The sequence below is a fragment of the Pteronotus mesoamericanus genome, unplaced genomic scaffold (assembly GCF_021234165.1).
Source record: "Pteronotus mesoamericanus isolate MK-2021 breed Mesoamerican mustached bat unplaced genomic scaffold, CSHL_Meso_final contig_82, whole genome shotgun sequence".
Taxonomy (NCBI): domain Eukaryota; kingdom Metazoa; phylum Chordata; class Mammalia; order Chiroptera; family Mormoopidae; genus Pteronotus; species Pteronotus mesoamericanus.
In genome coordinates this window covers 16,641,174-16,665,222 of record NW_026555265.1, presented here as the reverse complement: position 1 = coordinate 16,665,222, position 24,049 = coordinate 16,641,174, and the positions used below count along the sequence as shown (strand labels likewise).

Genomic DNA, 24,049 nt, shown 5'->3' with positions numbered 1-24,049 from the left:
ATGGTAACAAATTGTTTAATTTTTAATTTCTCAATCAATGTTCGGTGTTTGAATCATGGACCCAAAACACCTACCTATGAAGACTGTTTTACACTTATTTGCAATGAGCATTTTAAAAACAAAGGCATAAATTATTTTTTTAAAAAACTAGCCTGAGAAACCTGATTTACAATTATCTTCTCTTCATTCTCTTCTATGTACTTGACAGCAATGGAACATGGTGACTGCAGATATGTTTTACTTCCTAACAAACCTGGCGAACAACCACATACTGTAAACAAAGTTACAATTTCAAAAGAAATGAGAGAATAAAATGTACATTAGGACTCATAAAAGAAATCAAAATATGGTCACACATTTAATTTTATTTTAACAATATATTCACATTATTCCAAAATCCAAAAAAAATTAAAGAGGTTCATCCCCAAGTCTCAATGTCTACCACCAAGTAACCAACTCTGATTAGTTTCTTATGACTGTCCAGTGTTTATTTATGTAAATACACACAAACACAAGTATTATTTTTTCTTTCTTATATGTAAACCTCCTTCTGTAAAACTAGTAAATGTCTTGAGAGCTTCCTCATTCACGTTTCTAGACACATGATAATGTACTGTGTGAATGCACATTTCATTTAATCAAGCAACTGTTAATGGATATTTGGAGTGTTCATGCCAAACTTTTGCTATTACAAACCTCCTTAAAATGAACAGCATTCCCTATTTATTATTTCATACATGTACAGCTAGAGCTTTCAGATAAAGTTTCAGAATTCAGATCTTATGATTGTTTAATTTTAATCAAGACTGCTAAATTGCCATCTATAAGGTTTATACCAATTTGCACTCTTTCAGACAAGGTATGAGAGACAAGGTTTAATTTAAAACTTGTTTCCATCCACGCAGAGCTATTTTTAAAATTACTTATTCAATAAGACTATGGGAGAAGTTGAGGGAGGGGCTACACTCTATAGATGTTATATTTAATATTTTATAAGATCAAATTCCCCTCAGAAGGTTTGATTTCTTGAGTAAATGTCACAGGAAAGGTGATAGCAGCAGAAGTTGTAATGGGTGATCGTTCTATTCACCGTTATTTACAACTGAAAACTATTCGGCAGTTCAAATGAAAAGACAAAACATTCATATTCTCTGATATGAACTAAATTGTATATTCCCAAAATTCAGATGGCAAAGCCCTGACAGTCTTCTGGAACAGAGCCTTAAAAGGGGTAATTAAGATTAAATGAGGTCGTGAGGGCGGTGCCCTCGTGCTGGGTGTCACTAGAGGAAGGGGAGGAAACAGCAGAGATGCGCACACACTGGAAGGACTAGGGAAGACAGAGCAAGAAGGCAGCGTGTGCACACCAAGGAGAGAGGTCTCAGGAGAAACCAGACCTGCTGACACTTTGATCTTGGACTTCTAGGCTCCAGAACTGTGAGAAAATAAAGGATCTCAGAAAATCATATTTCTGTTATTTAAGCCACCCCCATCTGTGGTATTTTATTATGACCACTCTAGAAGACTAACACACCTTCTGGGGGGAGCATTCTTCCAGGAATTTATCCTAAAGAACAAAAGCTGTATGTTCAACTATGACTACAACCTCTTTATTAATAACCATAAGAAACTGACAACGGCTAATTGTTATAGTTTTGATCCATTATAGTACATAAATGTATATGCATATATATGCATGATGGTTTCAATTTAATAAAAGTATTTTAATATATGAAAAATAGAAGTAACTCAAAAATAGAAATAACTTAAAAATCAAACCCTAGAAGACTACAAACAGAAACAAATACTTCTATCTATTCTTAACATAACCACACAGGAAAAAATTTTAATTCAAAAAATTTTAATACAACATTCTGACTATACTTTTTTTCCAAATATTTTTTGTCTTCAAATTTGTTGTTTATCAGGAGTGACTAAAATAAAAAATATAATTAAGCCCCATCATCATGGAAAGGACTTTAAAACAAAACTGGTCAGATGAGTTTTACAGCTTCCCACTTTGAAACCAGTAAATTGTTGCCATTGATGGACAGCCAACAGTACATCAAGAATACTCAAGATACATCACATAACACAATATGCCTGTTCATGAGGTTGGGGGAGGGGGAGGGGAGCGAAGACTAAGAAATAATTTACATGAATTTCTTTCTTTATTTTTTTATCCTCATCCAAGGTGATTTTGGAGGGAAAAAGAGAGGAAGGGAAACATCGACTGGAGAAACATTGGCTGCCTTTCCTGTGCACCAGACCAGAGACTGTTCTCCAATGTAGGCCGATCAGACCAAACCCCCAACCCAGGCATGTGCCCTGACCCAGAATTGAACCCACAACCCTTCAGTTTACAAGACTACAATCCAACCAACTGAGTCACACCAGCCAGGACTATGTGAACTTCTGGATTTCATCATGCAAGACATGCACAAAAGTACCAACACTGCCTCTGAGAACACTGGACCAAGCACCCTTGAAAACAGCTTTGCCTCCTTCAACATGAGCAATCTTCCTCCAGCAGTCAAGCGTGCCTGTGTACATAGTTATAAGTTTCTTTGCACCTTGAGTGCATCATCATGCAGCAACAAACAGTGTCAAGTGGGTAGGAAGTCAACCCAGCCACCACCGTGACAGACTGTGCATCATCCAGCTGGTGAAGATGTGAGATTGTTGAGACCTGGGGCATTCTCTTTGCAGTGTCATTGATACCGAAGTAGGTAGCCTAGAACGTGACAATGTCCTGCACAGACACATAGAAGCCTCCATACAGGCCCTTGATCCCATCAGATTTGTAGATCTTAACCAGGCAGTCACTGAGGCCTTTGAATTACCTTTCAGCTCCAGCTTTGTCCGCATCAGCTACTAGATGGGAACAGCAAAATAAAGATATGCAAAACACAGGGAGGTGGCCCCAGAGCATCACCTGATGTCAGATTCCCTGCAAAGTATCAGCAGTACTGGGTTCTCTTGTCCTCACCACCCAAGAAGATCTGCTTGTATTTATTCTCTGAAGGCAAAGTTGAGAGTCTACGTGGGGAAGGATCTGGTTACCAGCCATAAGACAGGACTCTCTGCTCCCTCGGGATACGAACCACCGTCTGTACTGCTCCTGCATAGCTTGCTGACATGCTGCACCTGCAGCAACAGCCTGATTCACTGGATGGGCGCTACCACCACCTTGGATGTGGCCACAGCCACAACACCTGCCAGGAAGTCCTTGGCAAAGGACCCAGCAGCATCTGTCATGTTGATGGGAAAGAAAAGGAGGCGACTGCAGGACCAGGCTTATAAATCGCTGGGACTCAGGGCTCCTGTTGACTGTATACTGTTAATTAAAGTAAGTACCATAAACACAAAAATTATTGTGGAAAAACTGAAAATATTACATAGTAACTTGGTTGTTGAACATATTAGTACAGTTTATTTTGAAACCTTTTTATGTGTATTGCAAGATAGAGCAAATGAATAAATACGTTGATATTGCTGAGATGCAGAGTTCTCACTTTAGGAGAAAGGAGATACAAAGATGAAACAGGAAAAGAAAAAGTCCTGTGACTGAGGGAGGGAGGGAGAAGAAAGGGAGGGAAGGAGGGTGAGAGGGAAGAAAAGCAAACAAAAAAAATCTAAACATGTTTCCCATCTTTGTCCACTGAAAGGGCCTAAAGCTACAATACTGCAGTAGTGAAGACCATACCAAGCATCCAGACTTGAGCTGGCACACGGAAAGAACGTGAACCTGGAATATGTTTTTGCGTCAAAAGTAAAGTGCTCAAAAAAAAAAAAAAAAAAAAAGAATCCAAGAGCCAGGTTAAAGGCACCCCCAGTGGCCAAATCTAAGACAATTTGAGCATCAAAAAGAAAAATGAAAATAATACATCAGATTTTAAAAGGAGTCCAGAGATTAAAAGTGATACTACAAAATGGGACGCCCTTTACAAAAGAATGCCAAGTAATAAATGTATGAGAAATAATAACTAGAAAACTATCATTTTGTATCCCTCAGCAAAATAAATCATTCAGCAGGAATCATCAATTGATGCTAAAATCATAGGCCGAAACTTTACTGGAGAATAGGATCTTCATATGTTCTCAAAGTATCACCATATACGGGTTACTACTAGGAAACATGACTACTTTTACAACGTAAAGAGATGGCAGACATCACCTTAAGTGATCAAACTTAGTATAACCAACAATAGGGCAAACTGGCACTGTGTGTTTTCTTATGTGATGCATCGTAGTCTTCTTGCCAAAAATATTCAGCCTGAATCCTGTCATGAGGAAACAACTAGACAAATCTGGAACAAAAGACTAAAATATAAGACAAGTAATGGATTGGACTCTTCTAAAATGGCAGTCCTGAAAGCTCCCCAAAAACAAAAAGAGTATCAGAAGCTAGAGAGCGTAATGTATGAGATTAGAAGACACTAAAGAGACAGGACAACCAAATGCAATGCATGATCCCCAATTGGATCCTAGACAGGACCATATACAGGATATTTGGGGGAATCTGAATATGAATTGTGGTTTAAGTAACAGTAATTTAGCCAGATTAACTACAAAGGGTATCACATAAACATACTTGCACAGAAATTTTGGGTCAGAGATATTTAGCATACCTTTGATGGGTTAATTACAATATTTCTGGCTGAGCCATGTTCATCTCCAGTAAAGGCCGGCTGATTGTTGAAGCCTTGCTTTACATTCACAGCAGTAAGTTCATCCTGTTCAAGAAAAGGTATTGATTAATAAGAAGGATGTAAACGCTCTAATTTACCCCCTCGTACTACAGCCAACTGACAAACTTCGCTACACTCTGTAGAAAAGAACTATTGAATGCACAACAAAGAAAGCAGAAATTAAAGTTTAAAAACCAATGTATAAATGTGTAGAGAGAGATAAAGCAAATGCGAGAAAATGTTGACAACTGCTGACTGGCTGTAGGGATATAGGTGTTCATTATACCATTCTTTTAACTCTTCTGTAAGTTTGAAATTTTTTAACCAACAACTTGGGAGGGGAGCAAAAATTCCCCCCTACACAAACAGACACATAAAATCACTGAATTTTTAAACTATTGGCTTGGCTAAAAAGTCCATATGCTTTTTTCTGTAAAATAAAAGACACATTTTACATTTTCACCAATAACTTTATTGATTTGGATATTTTCATCATGTTGGCTATCTCCTGCTGTTGGCTTCTGGGGTAGAGGCCAGGGGTGCTGATAAACATCTTCCAATGCATAAGACAGCCCCACAGCTAAGAATCACTTGACCAAAGTGTCAATAGTACCAAGAAACTTTGCAAACCACTTCTGACACACTGAATCAGGCACAGCACCTTCTCCATACACTGCAAAAATCTTTTTTTTCTTTTTATTTCAGTTGTGTTTTTACCTTTCTTGAAGTAATAGAACATAGTATGTCAGAAATGTTGCAGACCTTCTTGTATCCTCGATATTAAAATGGCTGCACAAAAATTCACCAATTTTGATAAGTTTTTTAAAAATGCACGCTGGTATGACAGCTGTTACAATACAATCTAACAAAAGTGTTTCAACTGGAGTTAAAGACAACTAAGCATCACTAAAGCCATTGTACAGAAAAAGACAAAATGGACTTTCTGAATTGTTTCTAGAGAGCCCATAGTTTGGCTCTTCCTTCCTAGCCAGCCCCTATGCACGCCCCTATTTTATATTCAAGAAAACTGGCTCACTCAACTACACCAAGACCCCACAGCAAATTAAAGACAGAAAAGAAAGGTTCCTAGGCACAAGGTCTGTGATAGCACACAACACAGTGACCTGCAACTAAAGGACCATTTGGAGCTTGCAGAGTTTTTTCATACATCTTGGCTCACTTGATCTTTACCTACTCTGAGGTAGATGGTGGTACGTGTGTATCTTCATGCCCATCTACTGATGACAAGCGTGAAGCTCACTAAACTAGTACAGTACATGGAAAGAGCCAACACTGAAATACTGACTTCCCAATCCTAGACTAGGAAGACAAACTTCCCTGACACCATGCCACCAAATTATAAATGACACATGGAAATGTGATCTAAAAATACAGAGCTACAACTCATATTCTCCTTAAAAAAGGATCTCTTACTGAATAGGTACAGGAACTTTTCTTTCCAAGGTCACAACATATCAAAAATAGCTTTAAAAGAAATAATTTTTTTAAAAAACCTTGCACTGCCCAGATCACTAAGATAACTAAATCAGAGTTCCTAAAATACAGACTTGAAAACATAAAAAGGAAAGGCTTGAGCAAAGGAAGCTACTTTCTACTCCCCTTACTCAAGCCAAGAAATGGTCTTAGTAACCTTTGAGTTAATGATGACCACAACACAGGAATAAGAATATACAGTTATTCCTCATAAGTAATTGCTGCAAGTGTAAAATGAAAACAAACACAAAAATCAACTAACCAAAATCACTGCTATGGTTAGGCAGGAAGCCTTAGAACAAAGTACTCCATGACATATAAGCACCTGAACTTGGCTGAGAACTGAGGTCTTCTGGAGACATTCCATGTAACTTTACTTGGTTGTGCGGCTCTACCTAATATCATACCCTGGTGAGCCACTGTCTTGGGGAGCTTTCAGAAGACCCCGATATAGGAAACGCAGCTCTGTGACAATCAAGTCTCTTCCAAGCACAAAAGATTACTGAGGTCATGATCTGCACAGAAAATTAACTGCACACCTATCAGAAGACATCTCAAACTGGCTACCACATTTTCAAATTAGTTATTTCAAAATCTAGGGCAAAACTACATAATGAAATTTCTGTAGTCTCACAGTCTAAGAAAGAAGGGGCACAAATAGGATCACGATAAGAAAATTGAATCTTTATCTTTCATTTATCATCAGAGTATTATGAGAAACACTGAGTTAACAGCATATGTTTTCACTAAAAATATCTTCTACCTTTATCAAGAGGAAATGTGTGAGGCTTTTAGGACCAGTTAGTTTCATTCAGTGCTGCTTAGCTTTCTATTCTAAACTAACACAGGCTCAGAGAGCTGTTTGTTTTGTGCGAATGCTCGCCACTGGCCTAGAGAGACATACCCTAGCACACAAGTACACACACACACACACACACACACACACACACACACACACACACAGAAATCCCCAGAAGGAAAAGAACATGGAACCATGATTACACATCTGTCAACCACATCAAATTTTCCTCAAACAGGGAGTCACACAGGTGTTAATGGGAGACCTGAATCCTGAGAACATTTTAACCTTGTCTTGTAAGTTGCCTGAAATACACCCAGAACCTGACTACTACTCTCACCCCAGGTCAGGACCACCGCCATATTGCAATGCCTCCTAACTTGGCTCCCATACGGTGGTGTCGCCCTTGCTTCTACCCTTCCCCCTTAAGACCATTATCAATACAGCAGCCACAGGATTGTTAAAACGTGAGAGCATGTCACTCCTGCTCAAAATCTGTCTTAATTCCCCAATGCAGAGTATAAGCAAAGGTCCTATGACGTCCTACAAGTCCCTATGTGATCTGACCCCTATTACCTTTCTGGCCTCATTTCTAACTACACTTCCCTTGGCTCACCAAAACAGTGGTTCTGAAGGCAATCAACATCTTTGGTTAAGTATAAATGAACGCCTTACAAAATAGTAACAGGAAGACCTATACCTTCGATGATACAACCACATGTTTTTCCTGCACTCATCAATTCTGACATGACCCATTATTGTAAAGCTTTATTAAAATGCATTATGTCAATGTTTATTTCCATTAGGTAAAGGAATATATATATATATATATACCCTTTTATATATATGTATATATATATATATATATATACATATATATATATATATAAAAAGACACAGGCGGTGTAAATCAGATCCTTTGTAGGCTTGCCATCAAGCCCATATACTTAGGTGGTCTTTCAATGTGTGATAATACCCTATTTGAGTCTTGGCTGAAGGATGCTAAACCCTACATTTTCCCAAAACAATGGGATGTATTGTTTATTGATATGCTGAATCCATACTTACAGAGGGAGCCCTATATACACCTCCTGGCTACTCCTTTTTAAATGGAGGTTCGGTGACGGCCCCTGTGCTTGGGCAAATTGCCGTCCTGACAGCTGCAGGAGGAAAGGACGATGTGCTCTCGCTGTATTCACTGTTCTGCTGTCCCTCCATAATACCTCAGAAACTCAACACTGGTCCATTTCCTTGTATTTATCATACCAACCAAAAAGAAGTCTACCAGCAGAAATTAACCCCTCTGGATGGGGTCATTCGGACAGTCCCTTCTTCCTAGGCTTGGAGTTAGTACAAACAAACATATGATTAGAGACTTATGCTCAACTCTGACAACCACTGGTGAGTCCGCTGCCAAGGCCATGGCTGCACAACAGAAGGCCCTAGGCTCTCTTGCTAAGGTGGTTTTTGATAACAGAGTTGCTTTAGAATACTTTTTGGCTAACAAGAAGTCTATGCCACAGCAAATACCTCCTGTTGTACCTGAATTAACACCTTTGGTTTTGTAGAAATGCAAACAAAACATTAACAAACAAGCTATGTGGCTAAAATAGGTTAATACCTCATCAGGCACATTTTTTAATTTATTTGACACCAACTGATTTGGTTCATGGGGGCCACGGCTAAGAAATACACTCAGTCTTTTGGTATTATCCTCTTATATTCTCCCTGGTGCACTGTGTTCTCTCAAACATTTTAAATGCATGTTTGCAGCCATCAGCAACACATCAGATGGTCTCACTGCACTTAGAGAAACAGAAACAAGATGAAAAACAGGATAAACAGCAACAGCAATTCTTCCATTAATCTGACATTGTAACCTATGAGTTTCACAATGAGAAAAAGGCACAATGACTGAGAGTGGCATTAATACCAAATTTCTGGTTAATCTCTCATGTACAAGAGATTCACCAAAAAGGAGAACTGTTGCCCTGACTGGTGTGGCTCAGTGAACTGGGTGTCATCTTGCAGACCAAAGGGTCACCAGTTCAATTCCCAGTCAGAGCACATTCCTGGGTTGTAGGCCAGGTCCCCAGGTTGGGAGTGTGCCACAGGCAACTGACAGATATTTCTTTCGCATATCAATGTTTCTCTCTTTTTCTTCCTCCCTTTACCTTTCTCTAAAAATAAATAAAATCTTTTTTTTTTTAAAGGAGGGAAGGGGTTATTTAATTAATTAAACGAGGAAGCCATTCAGCTGAGGTGTCTCTAATGTGTCAAAAGCCAAACCTAAGAATAGCTAATCACAAAAAGCCAACTAGGGTAAGCCACAGACAATCAATAATTTCCTTACTTTGCTTCCACCTTTTCTCTATAAAGTTTTTTCCCAGCTCCCATAACAGAGTGCTTCTAACCACTTCTGCTTTTGTGCTGTCTGATTTGAAATGATTTTTGCTCAAATAAATTCCTAAAAGTTTAATATGCCGCAGTTTATCTTTTAATAAACCTCTTCAAAGATTTTTTCCAAATCAGAGAGAAAAACCACCAGAATTCTTACAATGCTCCTTATAGAGATTTAAACTCATTCCATACACCTAGTTCAATGATTCTCATAACAGCTAGAACAATCAGCTGCTACTTTGCCTTTCCACAAAGGTGAGACAACTAAAACCCCAAAACCTAAGGCACACCCAACCATTAATCAGGGTCTCATTCCTAGACCTGTTATGGACACCAGATCAGCAGTACCAAACCTTTTACAGTAAAAGGACCCTTATTGAAGGTTCAAAAATTTCCCATTGTATGACATGGGGAGTAAAAGAAAATATTTTTAACAACTGTTGGATGGGAAGGAACAATGATGAATTCAGAGTTTAAAATGTATTTATCATTAAGAGCATCAAGGGAACATTGTAAAACTTGTGCCTAATATTTACTTAGCCAAGAGACAATGCCAGCTGAGAATATATATTCACAGTCCCTGCCCAGTGGCCTAGAGCAGCCATGCACCAGACCAGGCTGCATATGGATTTCAATAGGTTAAAAACATAATTGGTCCAAACATAACATCAACACGGAGAAAGAGGTCTCTCGAACCTCCTGTCCTTGGTTTTAACTAAAAATAACAAGCCTTAAAGCAACTTGAGGAAGAAAAGTACCCAGAGACAAACACAAACAAAAGTGCAGAAACTGGCCCACATCCACATGGAAGGTCAGTGTTCACTGTGCATTTTCATATTTAATACTAATACAATAAACAGACCTTCAATACTTTGGATGAACTCCAAATGCACCCATAAATCTCATGCATTTACCCTGAACTTCAGAGGATGATCTTATATTTTTGGATCATTTTCAAAGCAATCTTTTAATTTCAATAAACGTTTCTTCAGGAAAGCGAAACCATTTTGACGCTAATTAGGAAATTGATTAAGCTCCTTCTCACTTAAAGAAAAAAAGATCAGATTAGCACAATTTTCAATGACCATCTGAAAAGCAGGTAAGAAATGCACACTGACGCGTACACACGTGCACATACACTCACTTACCCTCATCCAGACTTCTCATCTAACTCTCAGAACATGTGCAGAGACACTCAATTTCCTTAGTCGCCTACTCACATCTAACAAACCAACTCAGTAACTGTCAGTGAACTGAACAGAAATGTCCACCAGGGATGAGAATACCACAGAAGCAGGAAAATGTCCCTGTATGTGCTAGTCAGGCAGGCTGTTTTAGCCAGGGTATTCCCCAAAACAAACGAATTTTTAAACACAGCTTTATATATAGCTATTTTTCCTAGCCTTGTCCACCTTTCCCTGAAAAGAACATTCTCGCAGATCCCTGTGGATGTCTGCAGATCCCAGTTTGAGAAATGAGGCTATGATAACCACCCCCTCACGGATATATATTCAAGGTCTTCAGGCATCACTTAAGAGTTAGCAGATATAAATGCCCCAGAAGATAAGGGAATAATCTGTTTCTCCACACACCTCATCATTAACCAATTTGATCCATAACGTCTCTCAAAACATCTCACATTAATTCCTTCCTTTAAAATACAACAGCCACCTCCCTAGACTGTGGCCAACGTCACAGCAGGCCCTGGCCACTACTGCTCACACACTGCCCCTCCTCTATCCAGACCCCACCTGAATCCAGCCTGCCCAGTGTCCCAGATTAATCTTCCTGAGACGGTTTTCTTTCCTGCACTCCCCTGTTCAAAAGCCTCAGAGGGCTTTTCACTCTTTTATTTTTTCAGAAGAGGCTAAAAAATAGAAGCACCTAGCATAAGAGTCTACAGACGCTCAATAACATCTGTGGGCCTTCTCTCCACCTGACACAGACCCCAGATCACAACACAATTACTTAGGACAGGCATTCAACAGCTTGAATAGTTGAGCTTCGCTTACCAGTCTCACGGATCTGAGTGTGAATGCACAGCCCTTACCTGTGATTGGAAACAAGGTAACTGACCTCTCTGTACCTCAGATGCTTCCTTTGAAATGAGACAAGAATAACTCACAGGGCTAAGATTACATAAGATAAAATGTACAAAGATTTTAGCACAGTGCCTGGCCCATCAAGCGCTCTATAAATGGTGGCTATTGTTATAAAAACTTAGAGCTACAAAAGTATTATATTTTAACTCTCATTTAATCTACTTGACTATTATACTCCTTCCCACATACATTGTCTTCTCAACCTCTCAGCCTTACATAATGCCATTCCCATCCCCTGGAGTATATTATCATGAAACCTTTTGCCTTCCTCAAACCACAAGCCAGGGCTCCCCGTCATTCAATCAACAAATAACTAAGTTTACAGCACTGTGCTAAGTGCTGGGGATTCTACAGTGAGCAAACTGCAAGTGTGATCAATGCCCCAAGGAAAAGCACCACCTACTCGGAGTGCACAGAACAGAGGCTTCACTAGTCTGAGAAGTCACACAAGAATTCCCTGCAGAAATGCCCTTTGAACTAAGCTCTGAGTCAGAAGTAGGTGTTAACTAAGTTAAGAGGAGAACCCTTACAATGGCAAAGTTGACATTTTACATAAAGTGATACAATATGAACCCTAAGAAGACTGAAAAATGAGGGATGTATAATAGTAACATCTATAGCTAACAATAGAAAAACCCGTGTGAAGAGGTATAACTAAAATATCAAGAGGTAAGTTAAAATTACTTTTTAAAATAGTTCAAATAGTAAAATAAAAATATACCTAAATCCAACCATATCAATAATTAAATGCTAATTAAATGTTAATGGACTAAGATTCCAATTAAATGACAGGGATTGTCAGAATGGGTAGAACCCAACTATGTGGTGTACTTTATATATAAAGACAGATAAGCTGACAATAAATAGATGGGAAAAGATAAATATCATGTAAGCAATGAACATCAGAGAGCTGGAGTGGCTTTATTAATATGGATGAGGTAGACTTCAAGACATCAAAGATCATAATGATAAAAGGGTGGGTTCATCAAGAGGGCATAACAATCACGAGGATGTGTGTCCCCAACAAGTTTAGAGAAGACAGGAAGAGCCTGTGTAAAGGCTATCCGGCTGGGAAAATGCAGGAAAGAATGCTGTCAGAGCAGGAGCAGAAGGCAGGCAGGTGTGAGATGAGACCGAGCAGTGGGTGGGGACAGACTACACAAGGTCTATGGACCAAGCGAAGGGCTTCTGTCTTTATCATAAGGACAGTAAAATGTTTTATGTAGATGACATCATCCGACTTGAATCAATCTGCAGCAGAAACAACTGACTGGAGTACAGTCAAACTAAATGGGAGGCCGCGGGCAAGGGGACTCACACCAATTATCAGGCTCTCCTGAGAGTCAGGACATCAGAGGATGGTAATTAGGATCAAGATGGTGGTGAAAGAGTTGAAGAAAAGGAAGTATTTGGAGGGATAATTATGAGGGCTACTCAGCAGGGCTTTTATTGACGTGTTAATAATGGAATGACCGAGAGCCAGGTTGTCCATGATGTCCACCACGTTTCTGGAATGGTAACAGCTCAAGACAGGATACAGAAGTGTTGGGGAAGGATTGGAGGGAAGAGGAGATCACAAGTTCCGTTTCAAATGTAAATTGACAAAGCAGGCAAACAACACAAGAGGTTTCTTACAGGCACTTAGTTAGACAAGTCGAGAGTGCAGAAACGTCTAGGCTGGAGTCGTAAGGTTGTGCGTTGCCTGCATGGTACTAACTGAAGCCTGGGGTGGCTGAGATCACCTGGGGAGAGGGTGAAGTGAGAGAGGACAAGGGCTAGGCCAGACCCCGCAAAAAATTCGATACTGAGTTAATGGCCAGGTAGAGGAAGAAAAGCCTTCAAAGGAGACGGAGATGGCCTGGCCTGAAAAGAGCAAAGGAAACCCGTGCCAGTCCCCAGAAGCCAAGGAGGATTCCACTGCACCACGGGTGCAAGTGCTGCTGGGAATGCAGCTGTCGCTCCCAACCTGAGTGGGCCCTCCGTGGAATAATGAGGGCAGAAGCCAGACGGGCAAGAGCAGAGGGAGAGTGGGAAGTAAAGAAGACAGTGAGCCCTGGCTGGTGTGGCTCAGTGGAGTGAGCGCTGGCCTGTGAACCAAAGGGCCACTGGTTTGATTCCCGGTCAGGGCACATGCTTGGGTTGCAGGCCAGGTCCTCAGTGGGGAACACGTGAGAGGCAACCACACACCAATGTTTCTCTCTCTCTCTCTCCCCCCCTCCCTTCCCCTCTCTCTAAAAATAAATAAAATATTTTAAAAAAGAAGTGAGCACACAATGCTTTAGGGAAAAGTATAGAAAGAGGGAAGAACTGGGGAAATGGGGTGGTGGAGTACAGGGAAAGCTAAGACGTGAGGGTCTCGTGCATGTTTTGATGGCACCAAAGAATCCATGAAGGAAGTAGGTGAAGATAGCAGGAGAAAAGGGAGATGACTGGTAGCTTGAAGATCCTGAGAACATGGAGGGGACCCAGGACTTCCTGAGCCAGAAGGATCCAGAAGGCAAGGTGTAGTACCAGACAAACACGGGACAAATGACGGAAAGTCTAGAAATAGGTCGCGTAGGCACACTGTTGTAGGTTGAACTGTATACCCCAAAAGAATATATCAGTCCTAATGCCTGTGCCTGTGCCAAGGACCTTGTTTGGAAAGAGAGTCTCTAGAGATACCAGCAAGTTAAGAAGAGGTCATACTGAATTAGGGTGGGCCCTAATCCAATATGGCTGGTGCCCTCATCAGAGAAAAGACAAGAAGAAGGCAAAGGCAGAGATTGGAGTTACACTGCCATAGCCAAGGAATGCCTGGGGCTACAGAAACTCTAGGCTACAAGGAAGGATCCTCCCCTAGAGCCTTCTAGGGGTGGCTCTGCCTTGGGATTGGACTTCCAGCCTGCAGAACTGTGAGAGAATCTATTTCCATGCTTTTTAGTCATCCAGTTTGTGGTATTTGGTTATAGCAGCCCTGGGAAACTAAAGCATACACATAGGGGAGGTGAGAAGGGAAGCTCTGCTCTATCCCTCAGGGCAAGGCTACCTCTCAAAATCAGGATCCAGGCCATGTGGCAACAGTAAGAGGCCTGTCTCTACAGAGTGTCCAACAGCTGGGAAAAGCGGAATCACGGGTCCTGTATAAGGAGACACCCAGCCCTGCAAAACAGCAATAGGGAGTAATTTCTGTTTGCATCTCTTCTAAATCAAGCATCACTTAATAGTGGTTTGAAAAGTTAAAAAAAAAAAAGAAGAAGAAGAAGAAGGCTCTCCTGAAGAGGGCAAAGGGAATGGACCAGACTGACTTAGGGAAGAAGGACTCCCCTAAATGACAACCCAGCACTTCCCCTTCCCCCTCCAACATCTCTAAGACAAGGGCCATATTTGCACCTGAAACTGGGCTCTATACATCCACCCTCATCTACATTGCTATTTATAGTCACCCCCATCCACACCACACCTGCAGGCCATCAATCACTAACTGTGGGAACTTAAATGAAACTAATGGGATAGGAACTCAACACAAAACAAGTCCTATCTTCACACCAGTACTGAGAAGCAGGCAAAAAGAGAAGTTAATCATGTTAATGATAATACCACACCCTGGTCTTTTTTTTTTTTCCCCTCTAATCCTCACCCAAGGACATGCTTATTGATTTTAAAAAGAAGGGGAGGGAAACATCAACTGGTTGCCTCTCACTTGCGCCCCAACCAGGGGTCAGAACTTGCAAGGCAGGCAAATGCTCCGTAATCAAACCTGGGACCTTTCAGTTTCCCGGGCAACCCTCTAACGAAGTGAACCGTATTGGCCAGGGCCACCCTGGCCTTTAAACAGCACATTCATGCCCATCCTCATAAGGGCCAAGTGGCCTACGCAGGATGGGCCCCCATTTTACAGGGTGAAAAACTAAGGTGGGCAGAAGTGAAATGATTAAAGGGCCATGTAAGAATTAAGTCCCCAATAGGTCCAATGTACTCTCGAAGACAGCAAGATCTTTGAGGAGTTCAGTGTGGTCCCAACAAACCTACATTGGAATCCAGGCTGCCTTCTTTTCTGTGAAATGGAGACACCTCCACTTCCTTCAAATGCCCACTGTAAACAGTAAGTGAAAATCACCTGTGAGGCACCCAAGCACAGTAACTGGCACACACTAAGTGCTTCAAAAATGGGAATCATCATCATTGTAATTACAATCTTTTGTATGACAAGCACACGCAGGCCCCAATCATGCACATGATCAATTCCTCAATACCTTGCAAATGAATTGGATGAAATGTCCAAGGATGACATGCTGAAAACACACAGCTCTCAGATGGGCCTGTTCCCCATGGTCGCCTCCCTCACCGTACCCTTAAGTGGCCTAGTGAGACAGCCAGTCCCACCTTCCCATTTTAAAGTGGGAGAGATTTGGCTTCAAATTACATCTAAGTATACTTAGCATTTATTCCACTCTTATCTAAATTATTGTATCCCATTAATTCATATTCAAATCACATTCAAATGTTACATTACCCTCCGCTCTGCTATCAAACACCTGGATGTGGCTCTCAGAAAAATTGTAGAAAAACTACCAGAGAAAAATACTTGAACTTTTAGATTTGCATAATCATAAAGCAGGAAAGAGGACTTAAGGTATCCACTAGTTTAACCTGCCCAGAATTTTACTTAAGGCAGCCTCAAAAGATAGTTTTCTCTTTAGAGCCCCCATTGCTCCAGTAAGTCACAGTTCCACACAATTCTTGCTTTTTGTAAACCACATTTTTCACTTAGTGCTGAATCTTCCTCCCACTGTGCTGGGTGATCGGAGGGTAGAGAAAACACGCACAAGCCATGTGTCACAACCTATCCAGTTAAATGACAAACTCACCCCCAACCCGTCCCTTCTGTTCATACCTTGACTCCCCACTGCCAAGTTCTACACCTGACCCCCCACTTGACACACGCCCGCGGGTAGGCATGCTCTGCAATTTCCACCCAATGAATAGCACATTTATTAAAAACGAAAACTTGTTGGGTGATAAGGATAAAATGGGTGCAAGAAAAATCAGGTAAAAACGCAGAACATCCTTCTTCCGACTTGGGAGAGACAGAATAGAAATTGGGAATGTCTTCTTATTGTTGGTGATGGGGTGAGTTTGTTCATTTGTTTTAGGTCAATGGCTCGAAAACAGGCAGGCTAAACCTTCAACTGTGAGTCAAGAAAAGAAATGTTCACAAGCCCACCTTTGAAAATGCAGTCTGATCATACACAAACCTCTGTGAACACCTCTCAGCCTTCACCCTCTCTACTGTCAGGAGCTTGATCATCCCCGCCTCTTCCACAGAGCTTAACCTGCCTTCCAACCAATTCCGGCAGGTCACCACCACCACCACCAAAGCAGCCCATGGGAGGCGGATAACAGGTACTGAGGACATGAACAAGCGGTATAAACCAAAGGTACACGGGCCCTTTCAGTCATAAGCTCTTCAGTAAACCAGCTCATGCTGGAAGTCACAGGGTGAATGGGGAAGGGAGGCCAAGTATTTCTTCCAATTCAACAATCCAGTAATTCTAGATCCTTGGTCAGACTACTAAAGCCAGAGCACAAAAATGTGTGACTCCAAGGCCCACAAGCAACAGCACCTACCATCCAAGCCAAACAGTGTCCAAGAAGTCGAGCCTTTTTCACACTCCTCTCTCCCTTTCCTTTCTTTGGCCACCAGTGTCACCAGCTGCCCATTCTCCTCCAGTCCTATTTAAAGCCCTGATCAGACGGCTTTTTTTTTTTTTCTTCATGCTTTGGTTACTACAGCTGCCTCCCTCGCAGCCTTTGGGACTCCACTGTCTCCCCCAATGAATTTATCAGACATGAGCTAGTGAGAAAATTCTGACAGCAGGACTTCGTGAGGACTACAGTCCCCCTACACCCTAACATACCAGGACTCCAAGCTCGATCTTGGAATCACTGCCCCTGTCCCCCTCACCCCCGCCCCTACACCTCATTCATCTTACCTTTCAGCTTCTTCTTAAGAAAGGGGCAGCCTGTCCCCACTCACGTCCTCCATCCTCCTGAAACTTCCAAGTATTCCAACCCTCTCTTTTCTGAAGTCACATAGCATTATCAACCTCACTATATACAGAGCAGAATGGCTATAGAAGGGGCTCAGAAGTCCAACTCCAACTCCATCAGTATGTGGCTAAATGACCTTGGGCAAGTTAACCCCCTCCTCATGCCTCAGTTTCTTCATCTGTAAAAAGAAGATAATCGTACCCACCTCAAAGGTGTTTGTGAGGCTGGCATAAAAGCAATCATGGAAAACATTCAGAATAACCAACATGACACTGGCTATTCATGATGAAAAGTGGCACTTTATACGCTGTACTGAATGTACATATTATTCCTCAATTTTAAAACAATTAATACTAATACAGCCCTGGCTGAGTGCCTCTGGAGCACTGCCCATACACCAAAAGGTTGCGGGTTCCATCCCTGGTCAGGGCACATATCTAGTTTGCGGATTCAATCCCCAGTGGGGGCACATACAGGAGTGGGGGGGGCAACTGATCAATGTTTCTTTCCCTCTCTCTGTCTCTCATCAATAAAAATATTCCCAGGTGAAGATTTAAAAAAAAAATTAGTCATTATTTTAGTCTGATGTTTATAAGTGAACCAGATGTTAATTTCCAGAGCAGTGTCACTCAGAGTGTGATCTGAAACCCAAACAGGTCCAAATGAGGAACATCCACAGCTGAGCACGAGTGCTCGCAAACTTCAGCCACCACGTGCAATCAGGATTTCATTTTCTCAGTGATTTGTTTTCATCATATATCAGTGTAACAGATTAAAAGTTAATTTTAAAAGGAAAAACTGATCCTTCACCGCAGATATTTTGAGAAGCGCTGTTCTAGAGGGGACAAATAGCGGGTTTCTGTTTCTTTTCCACACCCCAGCGTCACCTAATGGAAGTCATACATATATCAAGTACTAAGTAAATGAAAATGTAACTCCAAAAACATTTTGATTATTTAATGATGACCTAAAAGTAGATTTCATGTGAGTAGCAGGAATGTAAATAGTATCTCCAATTCATAATTTTTCTTTTAAAAGGGAGTTGACATTTAGTCTAAAACTAACCAACAAGTAAAAACAGCTCTGACCCGGAAAGTACTTTCCATACTGTCTACTAACGTAACACTGTGTGGAGCTTTAAAAAAAAAACAAAACACAAAAAACTGAGCAGTGTCAATATTAACCTTCCATGCAGAATTCAGGAGGATAAATTATTTAGCTCAGCCTTAGACATAGTTTTAAAAGAATCTTGTATCTTTACATTAACCAGAATTTTAGCAAAAAAAAACCCTCCTACAACACTTCAGACAAAACACATTTTTATTTGTTTTTCACTGCTGCCAATGCCTTAAATCATCCTAACCTCAGCAACCTCATTAGGTTAATCCATGAAAAGGACAGCAGCAAATGCTACCCAATTTTAACTGACAAGATGGCGTCTGCACAGTCGAGCTGTGGCGCATTGGGTAGGGGCTGAAGGCCGAGTTTATTCTTACTGAGGAAAATCTCTGCACACACTGACTCTGGAAATTCCCATAGAAAATTCAAGGTAAACAGGGCGCCCCCATCTGTCCTGTCTCCCCTCTTTCTCAGAGGCAGTGATCCGGATGGCTTTTGCTCTACATAAGGTATCACACCCCTTGGGTTCTGATCTCCTGACCCCAGGACCAAGCAAACACCCTTTCTCTCCAGCATGTTTCAGCTTTTCCTCTCCCTCAACTGTCCCCAAAATCCGTAAACGTGTTTATAGATTATAGATTCAATATACTCTTGCTTTACTGAACTTTTCGCAATTCTTCCAAAGGTGACATCCTATTTCCCATCTCTGCATCCTGGCCACCTGAAAAACACCTCTATTTCTGAAGATTTTTCTAATCCCTCCCTTGTTTGCTCCCACCACCCCAGTGAACCTTCTAATGAGTTGACTGCTTTGCAAACAGGACTGCCATCCCTCCACTCAGAGTTTCTCAAGGGTAGGAACTGCGTCTTAATATTTCCTGGCATCCCCGAGCCCTGCACTCCGAGCCCTGCACTCACTCTGTCTTGATTGACCAGTATTCTAATAACCATTTGCTAACAATGGCTGCCTGGTTACCAGATGCTGTCAACAAATATTTAACTCCTACCACGTACCTCTCCTTGCCTCTGGTTGTATCAGTGGGGGATAAAAAGGACATGGCCCCTGTTTCATGGAACTTACATAGGTTGGGGGACAAAGCAGGTAATAAATAAATCAAACGCAAAGAGTGTTGAGTGCTGAAGAGCAATCACTTTGCAGTGATAAAGAGAATAAGGCAACCGGCCGCAGGAGCCACATGTGTAAAGGTCCTAAACAGACACTGCTCAATGAGGAGGCGGCCAACTCGGCCGACGCCTCACTCCAGCACCTCTCCCTCAGGCTGCTCTTCACCCTACACCCACCTGGCCTCCAAATGCTCTCCTCAGAGGTCCCGCCGGCAAGTTCCATCCTCAGAGTCAGCCTCAGCCTGCTCCTCCACCTAATTGCACACTCTCAACAGGTAACAACCCCATGACTTCAAACATCCAAATCCAGATTTCTAGCTTCCACTGTTCACATCCTTGGTGGGGGGAGGTGGAAATCAAACACATTCTTTTGTTCCCAAAGGTGTGTTACTTTGGGGACCACCATCAACCTACCTATCAATTGTGTGAGCCAGTGGTTCTCCATATCTAAAACCTTTGCAGTTCCCAAGAACTTCCCAACTGCATTATCTGTGTGAAGCCAAGTTTTTTTCATATTCTTCAGCCAAAACAACATATTTGTAACAGGTTGAATATAGAACTCGATATGAGAATCCAGACATTTAAGAGATTTGCAAAAATGTAAAACAATTTTCACTTGTTTGGAAAAATGGTTATTGTAAATAAAAACCATTTTTAACATTAAATTAGTCTGAAATTATTTGTAAGAGAATACATATTTCTAAAATTTCTCAGTTTTTACTTCTAATACAGTAAATATCGCAACATAAAACCTACATTAACAAAAGCTCTAAGGGATCCTCAAAAATGTTTGAGATTATAAAGGAGACCTCAAATCAAAAAGTTCATCCTAAGCTAAAAATGTTGGTATATTCTTATACTCAACAAGCTTCCACACTTTGTCCATCCTGCCATCCAAATAACCTCTCTTAAATCCTGTCTTCCTCTTTCTTCCCAAGCTTTCCAACCCCCACAGGCCAAGAAAACAGACCCCCAAATGATGTTTACATCAAATTCGGGAACCTGTGAATGTTGTCTTATTTGTAAAAAGGGCTTCTGCAGATCTTGAGAGGAAATCATCCTAGATTATCAAGGTGGGCCCTAAACCCAGTAACAAGTGACCTTGTAAGACACTCAGAGAAGAACAGACGCACAGAGAAGGCAGCCATTTGACAACGGAGGCAGAAGACAGGCTGATGTGGCCACAGGGAAGCCAAGGGGCGCCTGCCCCCCAGCAGAGGCTGGAAGAAAGAAGAATTCTTCCCTAGAGCCTCCGGGGGAGTGTGACCCTAGACCCTACTGAAGTTTCCTTCCTACTTCTTGTCTCTAGAAAGAATATATTTCTGTCATGTTAAGCCTCCTGGTTTGTGGTAACTTAATATGGCAGCCAGAAGAAACTAATACACAGACCACCAGGCCTGGAATGTCAATGACCACTTAGCTGGTCAGTCTCTGCCTCAACGTAACCCTCAGAACCACTGACCCCTCATTTCACCCTGTGACCCTCAGTCATCTAAAATCTCATTCCCTTAGCTTAACACCCTTGAATGGCACCTCATTACCTTCACCATAATATCCAAATGCCTCAACACAGGATACAAGGGTCCACATAACCTATTCCCACCTTTCTTTCCCACCCCAACCCAGCTCCCCACACCTGCACATCCCACAACTGCACACCTCACACCTTGTCTCAGAACACGCCCCATGTTCCTCAGGGCCTGTAACCTTTTGCCTATACAGGTCCCTCTTCCCAGAACTGAATTTCCTCCCACATTCTCAGCTCCATCCACTTCTACACAGCCTCCAAGTCCCAGACTCAAAAATCTCCTCCTCTTAGGTCCCATCCAAAAATGGGCCACTCCCTCTTGCTGGCATAGCGCTTCCTACAGTCCTCTCAAAGAAGATCGGAAACACTCTATTCCTCACTCACGAGGCTCTAAGTCCCTCTACTCCAGGGTTTCTCAACATTTCAGGCCACATAATCTTTTGTTGTAAGGCTGTCCAGAGCACTGGAGAGTGTTAGCAACATCCCTGGCTTCTACCAACTACATGCCAGTAACAGCATGAGAGGGCGTGCATCTCCCTTACATGAAAACCACTGCTCTGTATTGAAATCTTTAGAGACCTACGACCATATCCAGTGCTCTTAACACACCTTTATTCTTACATTGATTCATAAAAGAAATTCTGAGTCGTAGGTATGGGTCAGGCACTGCGCTCAAAGCCAGGCACTCGGAATACAGATTGGTGCAACCACTGTGGACAGCAGTACGTGGACTTACCTCAAAAAATTAAAAATGGATCTGCGTTATGACTCAGGGACTCCACATCTGGGAATATATCTGAAGAAACCCAAAACACTAATTTGGAAGAATATGAGCACCCATATGTTCACTGCACTGTTATTTACAATAGCCAAGATACGGAAGCAGCCCAAGTGTCCATCAGCAGAGGAGCGGATAAAAGAGCTGTGGTACTTTTACACAACAGAATCCTACTCAGCGGTAAAAAGGAAGGAAATCGCACCCTTTGCAACAGCATGGATGGATCTGGAGAGTATTATGTTAAATCAAATATGCTAAGCCAGTCAGAGAAAGTCAGGTACCATATGATTTCACTCGTGTGGAATCTAATGAACAAAATAAACTAACAAACAAAACAGAAACAGAGTCATAGAGAACAGACTGACAGCTGTCAGAGGAGAGGGTGGATGAGGGGCTAGGTGAAAAGGTGAAGGGATTATGCAAAAAATAATAATAATAAGCCCAAAAACAAACCATCTTAGACACAGACAACAGTATGGTGATTATCAGAGGGAAAGGGGGATAGGAGAGGGAGAAAAGGGTAAAGGGGGATAAATGGTGATGAAAGGCAGCTTGACTTGCAGTAGTAAACACACAACACAATATACAGATGATGTATTATAGAATTGTACAACTGAAACCTATATAATTTTATTAAGCAATGTCACCATAGTAAATTCAGTAAAAAAGAAAAAAAAGTCTTGGGATCATGAAGCTACAGCAGGCAAAGGGCCTGCAAGGTGCTCAATAATACTAGTTGACTAAATTTGTCTGGCAGGTATATTATAGTAATGTTTCCCTCAAAGCATGAAAAATAAAACCCAGAGGCTGAATTTTTTCTCCTCTTCTCAGGGCCATAGCATTGTACAAGTAAGGAAGAGCCATTTATATAGAATGTCATATAAGTGTTGCTCCCTGGAAGTGGGCAATTGTACAGCTTGTATGTTTGTATCTCCAAGAATCTATCCATAAAGCAGTGCCTCAACCAATAAAAAGAAAGGTCAATAGGAATGTTCCCCTACATACATAGCCCACAAATGCCATGAGAGAGCTACCTACACCAAAGGCCAGAGACAGGACTGGAACCTTCCACCAAAACCACAAAAAACGAGAGTGCCTGAGCTTCCCAAGTATTCTTCCCTCTGCCCAGGAAACACCACACAAGATTGTAACAAGCTCTGAGAAGATCTAATGGTGACCTGAGCAGTCCCCAGCTATCATGGAGACATTGATGCTCCAAAAGGCAGAGCAATTCTCATTGCCAGGGCAACATGAGGGTATTTACCAGAAGTGAAGGCTGTTTACAGAGGGGAGGCCAAGTCAGGTTGCAAGAACAAATCAAGGCACACAAGTGCTTGGCCCAGATCCGCCTTAACAAGTCACTTTACCTCTCTGGGACTCAATTTCTTTTTGTATTGAATCACAAAGTTAGAATATCCCTAAATTTCATTCTAGCTCTACACATACCTGCTTTCCTCCTATAATGGTACAGACCCACAAAATCTCCCTCTCCAAACAAAGCAGGACAGGACTCTCCCTCCCTTCCCACCAAAACTCTTTTCGCCAAAAGTGAAAATAAATAAGGGAGCTGCTTCCACTTCCCTTCCACATCTGAAAGGCAAGGGGCAGGGTGCACAATACTGCCTAGGGGACACCACAGGCATTGTGTCTCTTGCTGTGCACTCACGAAGCCAGAGTAGTATTCTGGAAGTGTGTATACTCAGAAAAAGGGGGCTCATACTGTAATGATTTGAGGGTGCCAAAATTTAAATGGGAAGTACCAAGACAACATTAAAATGTTTTGGGCTATAAGAAATTGATAACTGGTCCAACAATGGCTTAAACCTGTCGAGATCTATTGTTTACTTAACAAAAAGTCTAGGGAGAGGTGGTTCCAAGGTCAGCTCAGTAGCTTTAACAATTTCATAAAGCCACTCAATCGCCGCCTCTTATGTGGGCTTTTCATCCATGGGCTTGTTGCCTCATGGTCACAGTGAAGTG

The 24,049-nt window shown here is 41.7% G+C and overlaps 1 protein-coding gene and 1 pseudogene across 1 annotated transcript in view; both read right to left on the bottom strand.

Moving 5' to 3' along the window:
- The window catches only part of MED12L (mediator complex subunit 12L), a 312,438-nt gene that overhangs the window by 279,498 nt on the left and 8,891 nt on the right, over positions 1 to 24,049 (bottom strand). Inside the window, exon 2 of the mRNA XM_054585210.1 lies at positions 4,632 to 4,736. Coding sequence (XP_054441185.1) covers positions 4,632 to 4,736 — 105 coding nt within the window. The remainder of the gene's footprint in view (positions 1 to 4,631; positions 4,737 to 24,049) is intronic.
- LOC129079935 (ADP/ATP translocase 2-like) lies at positions 2,404 to 3,258 on the bottom strand (annotated as a pseudogene).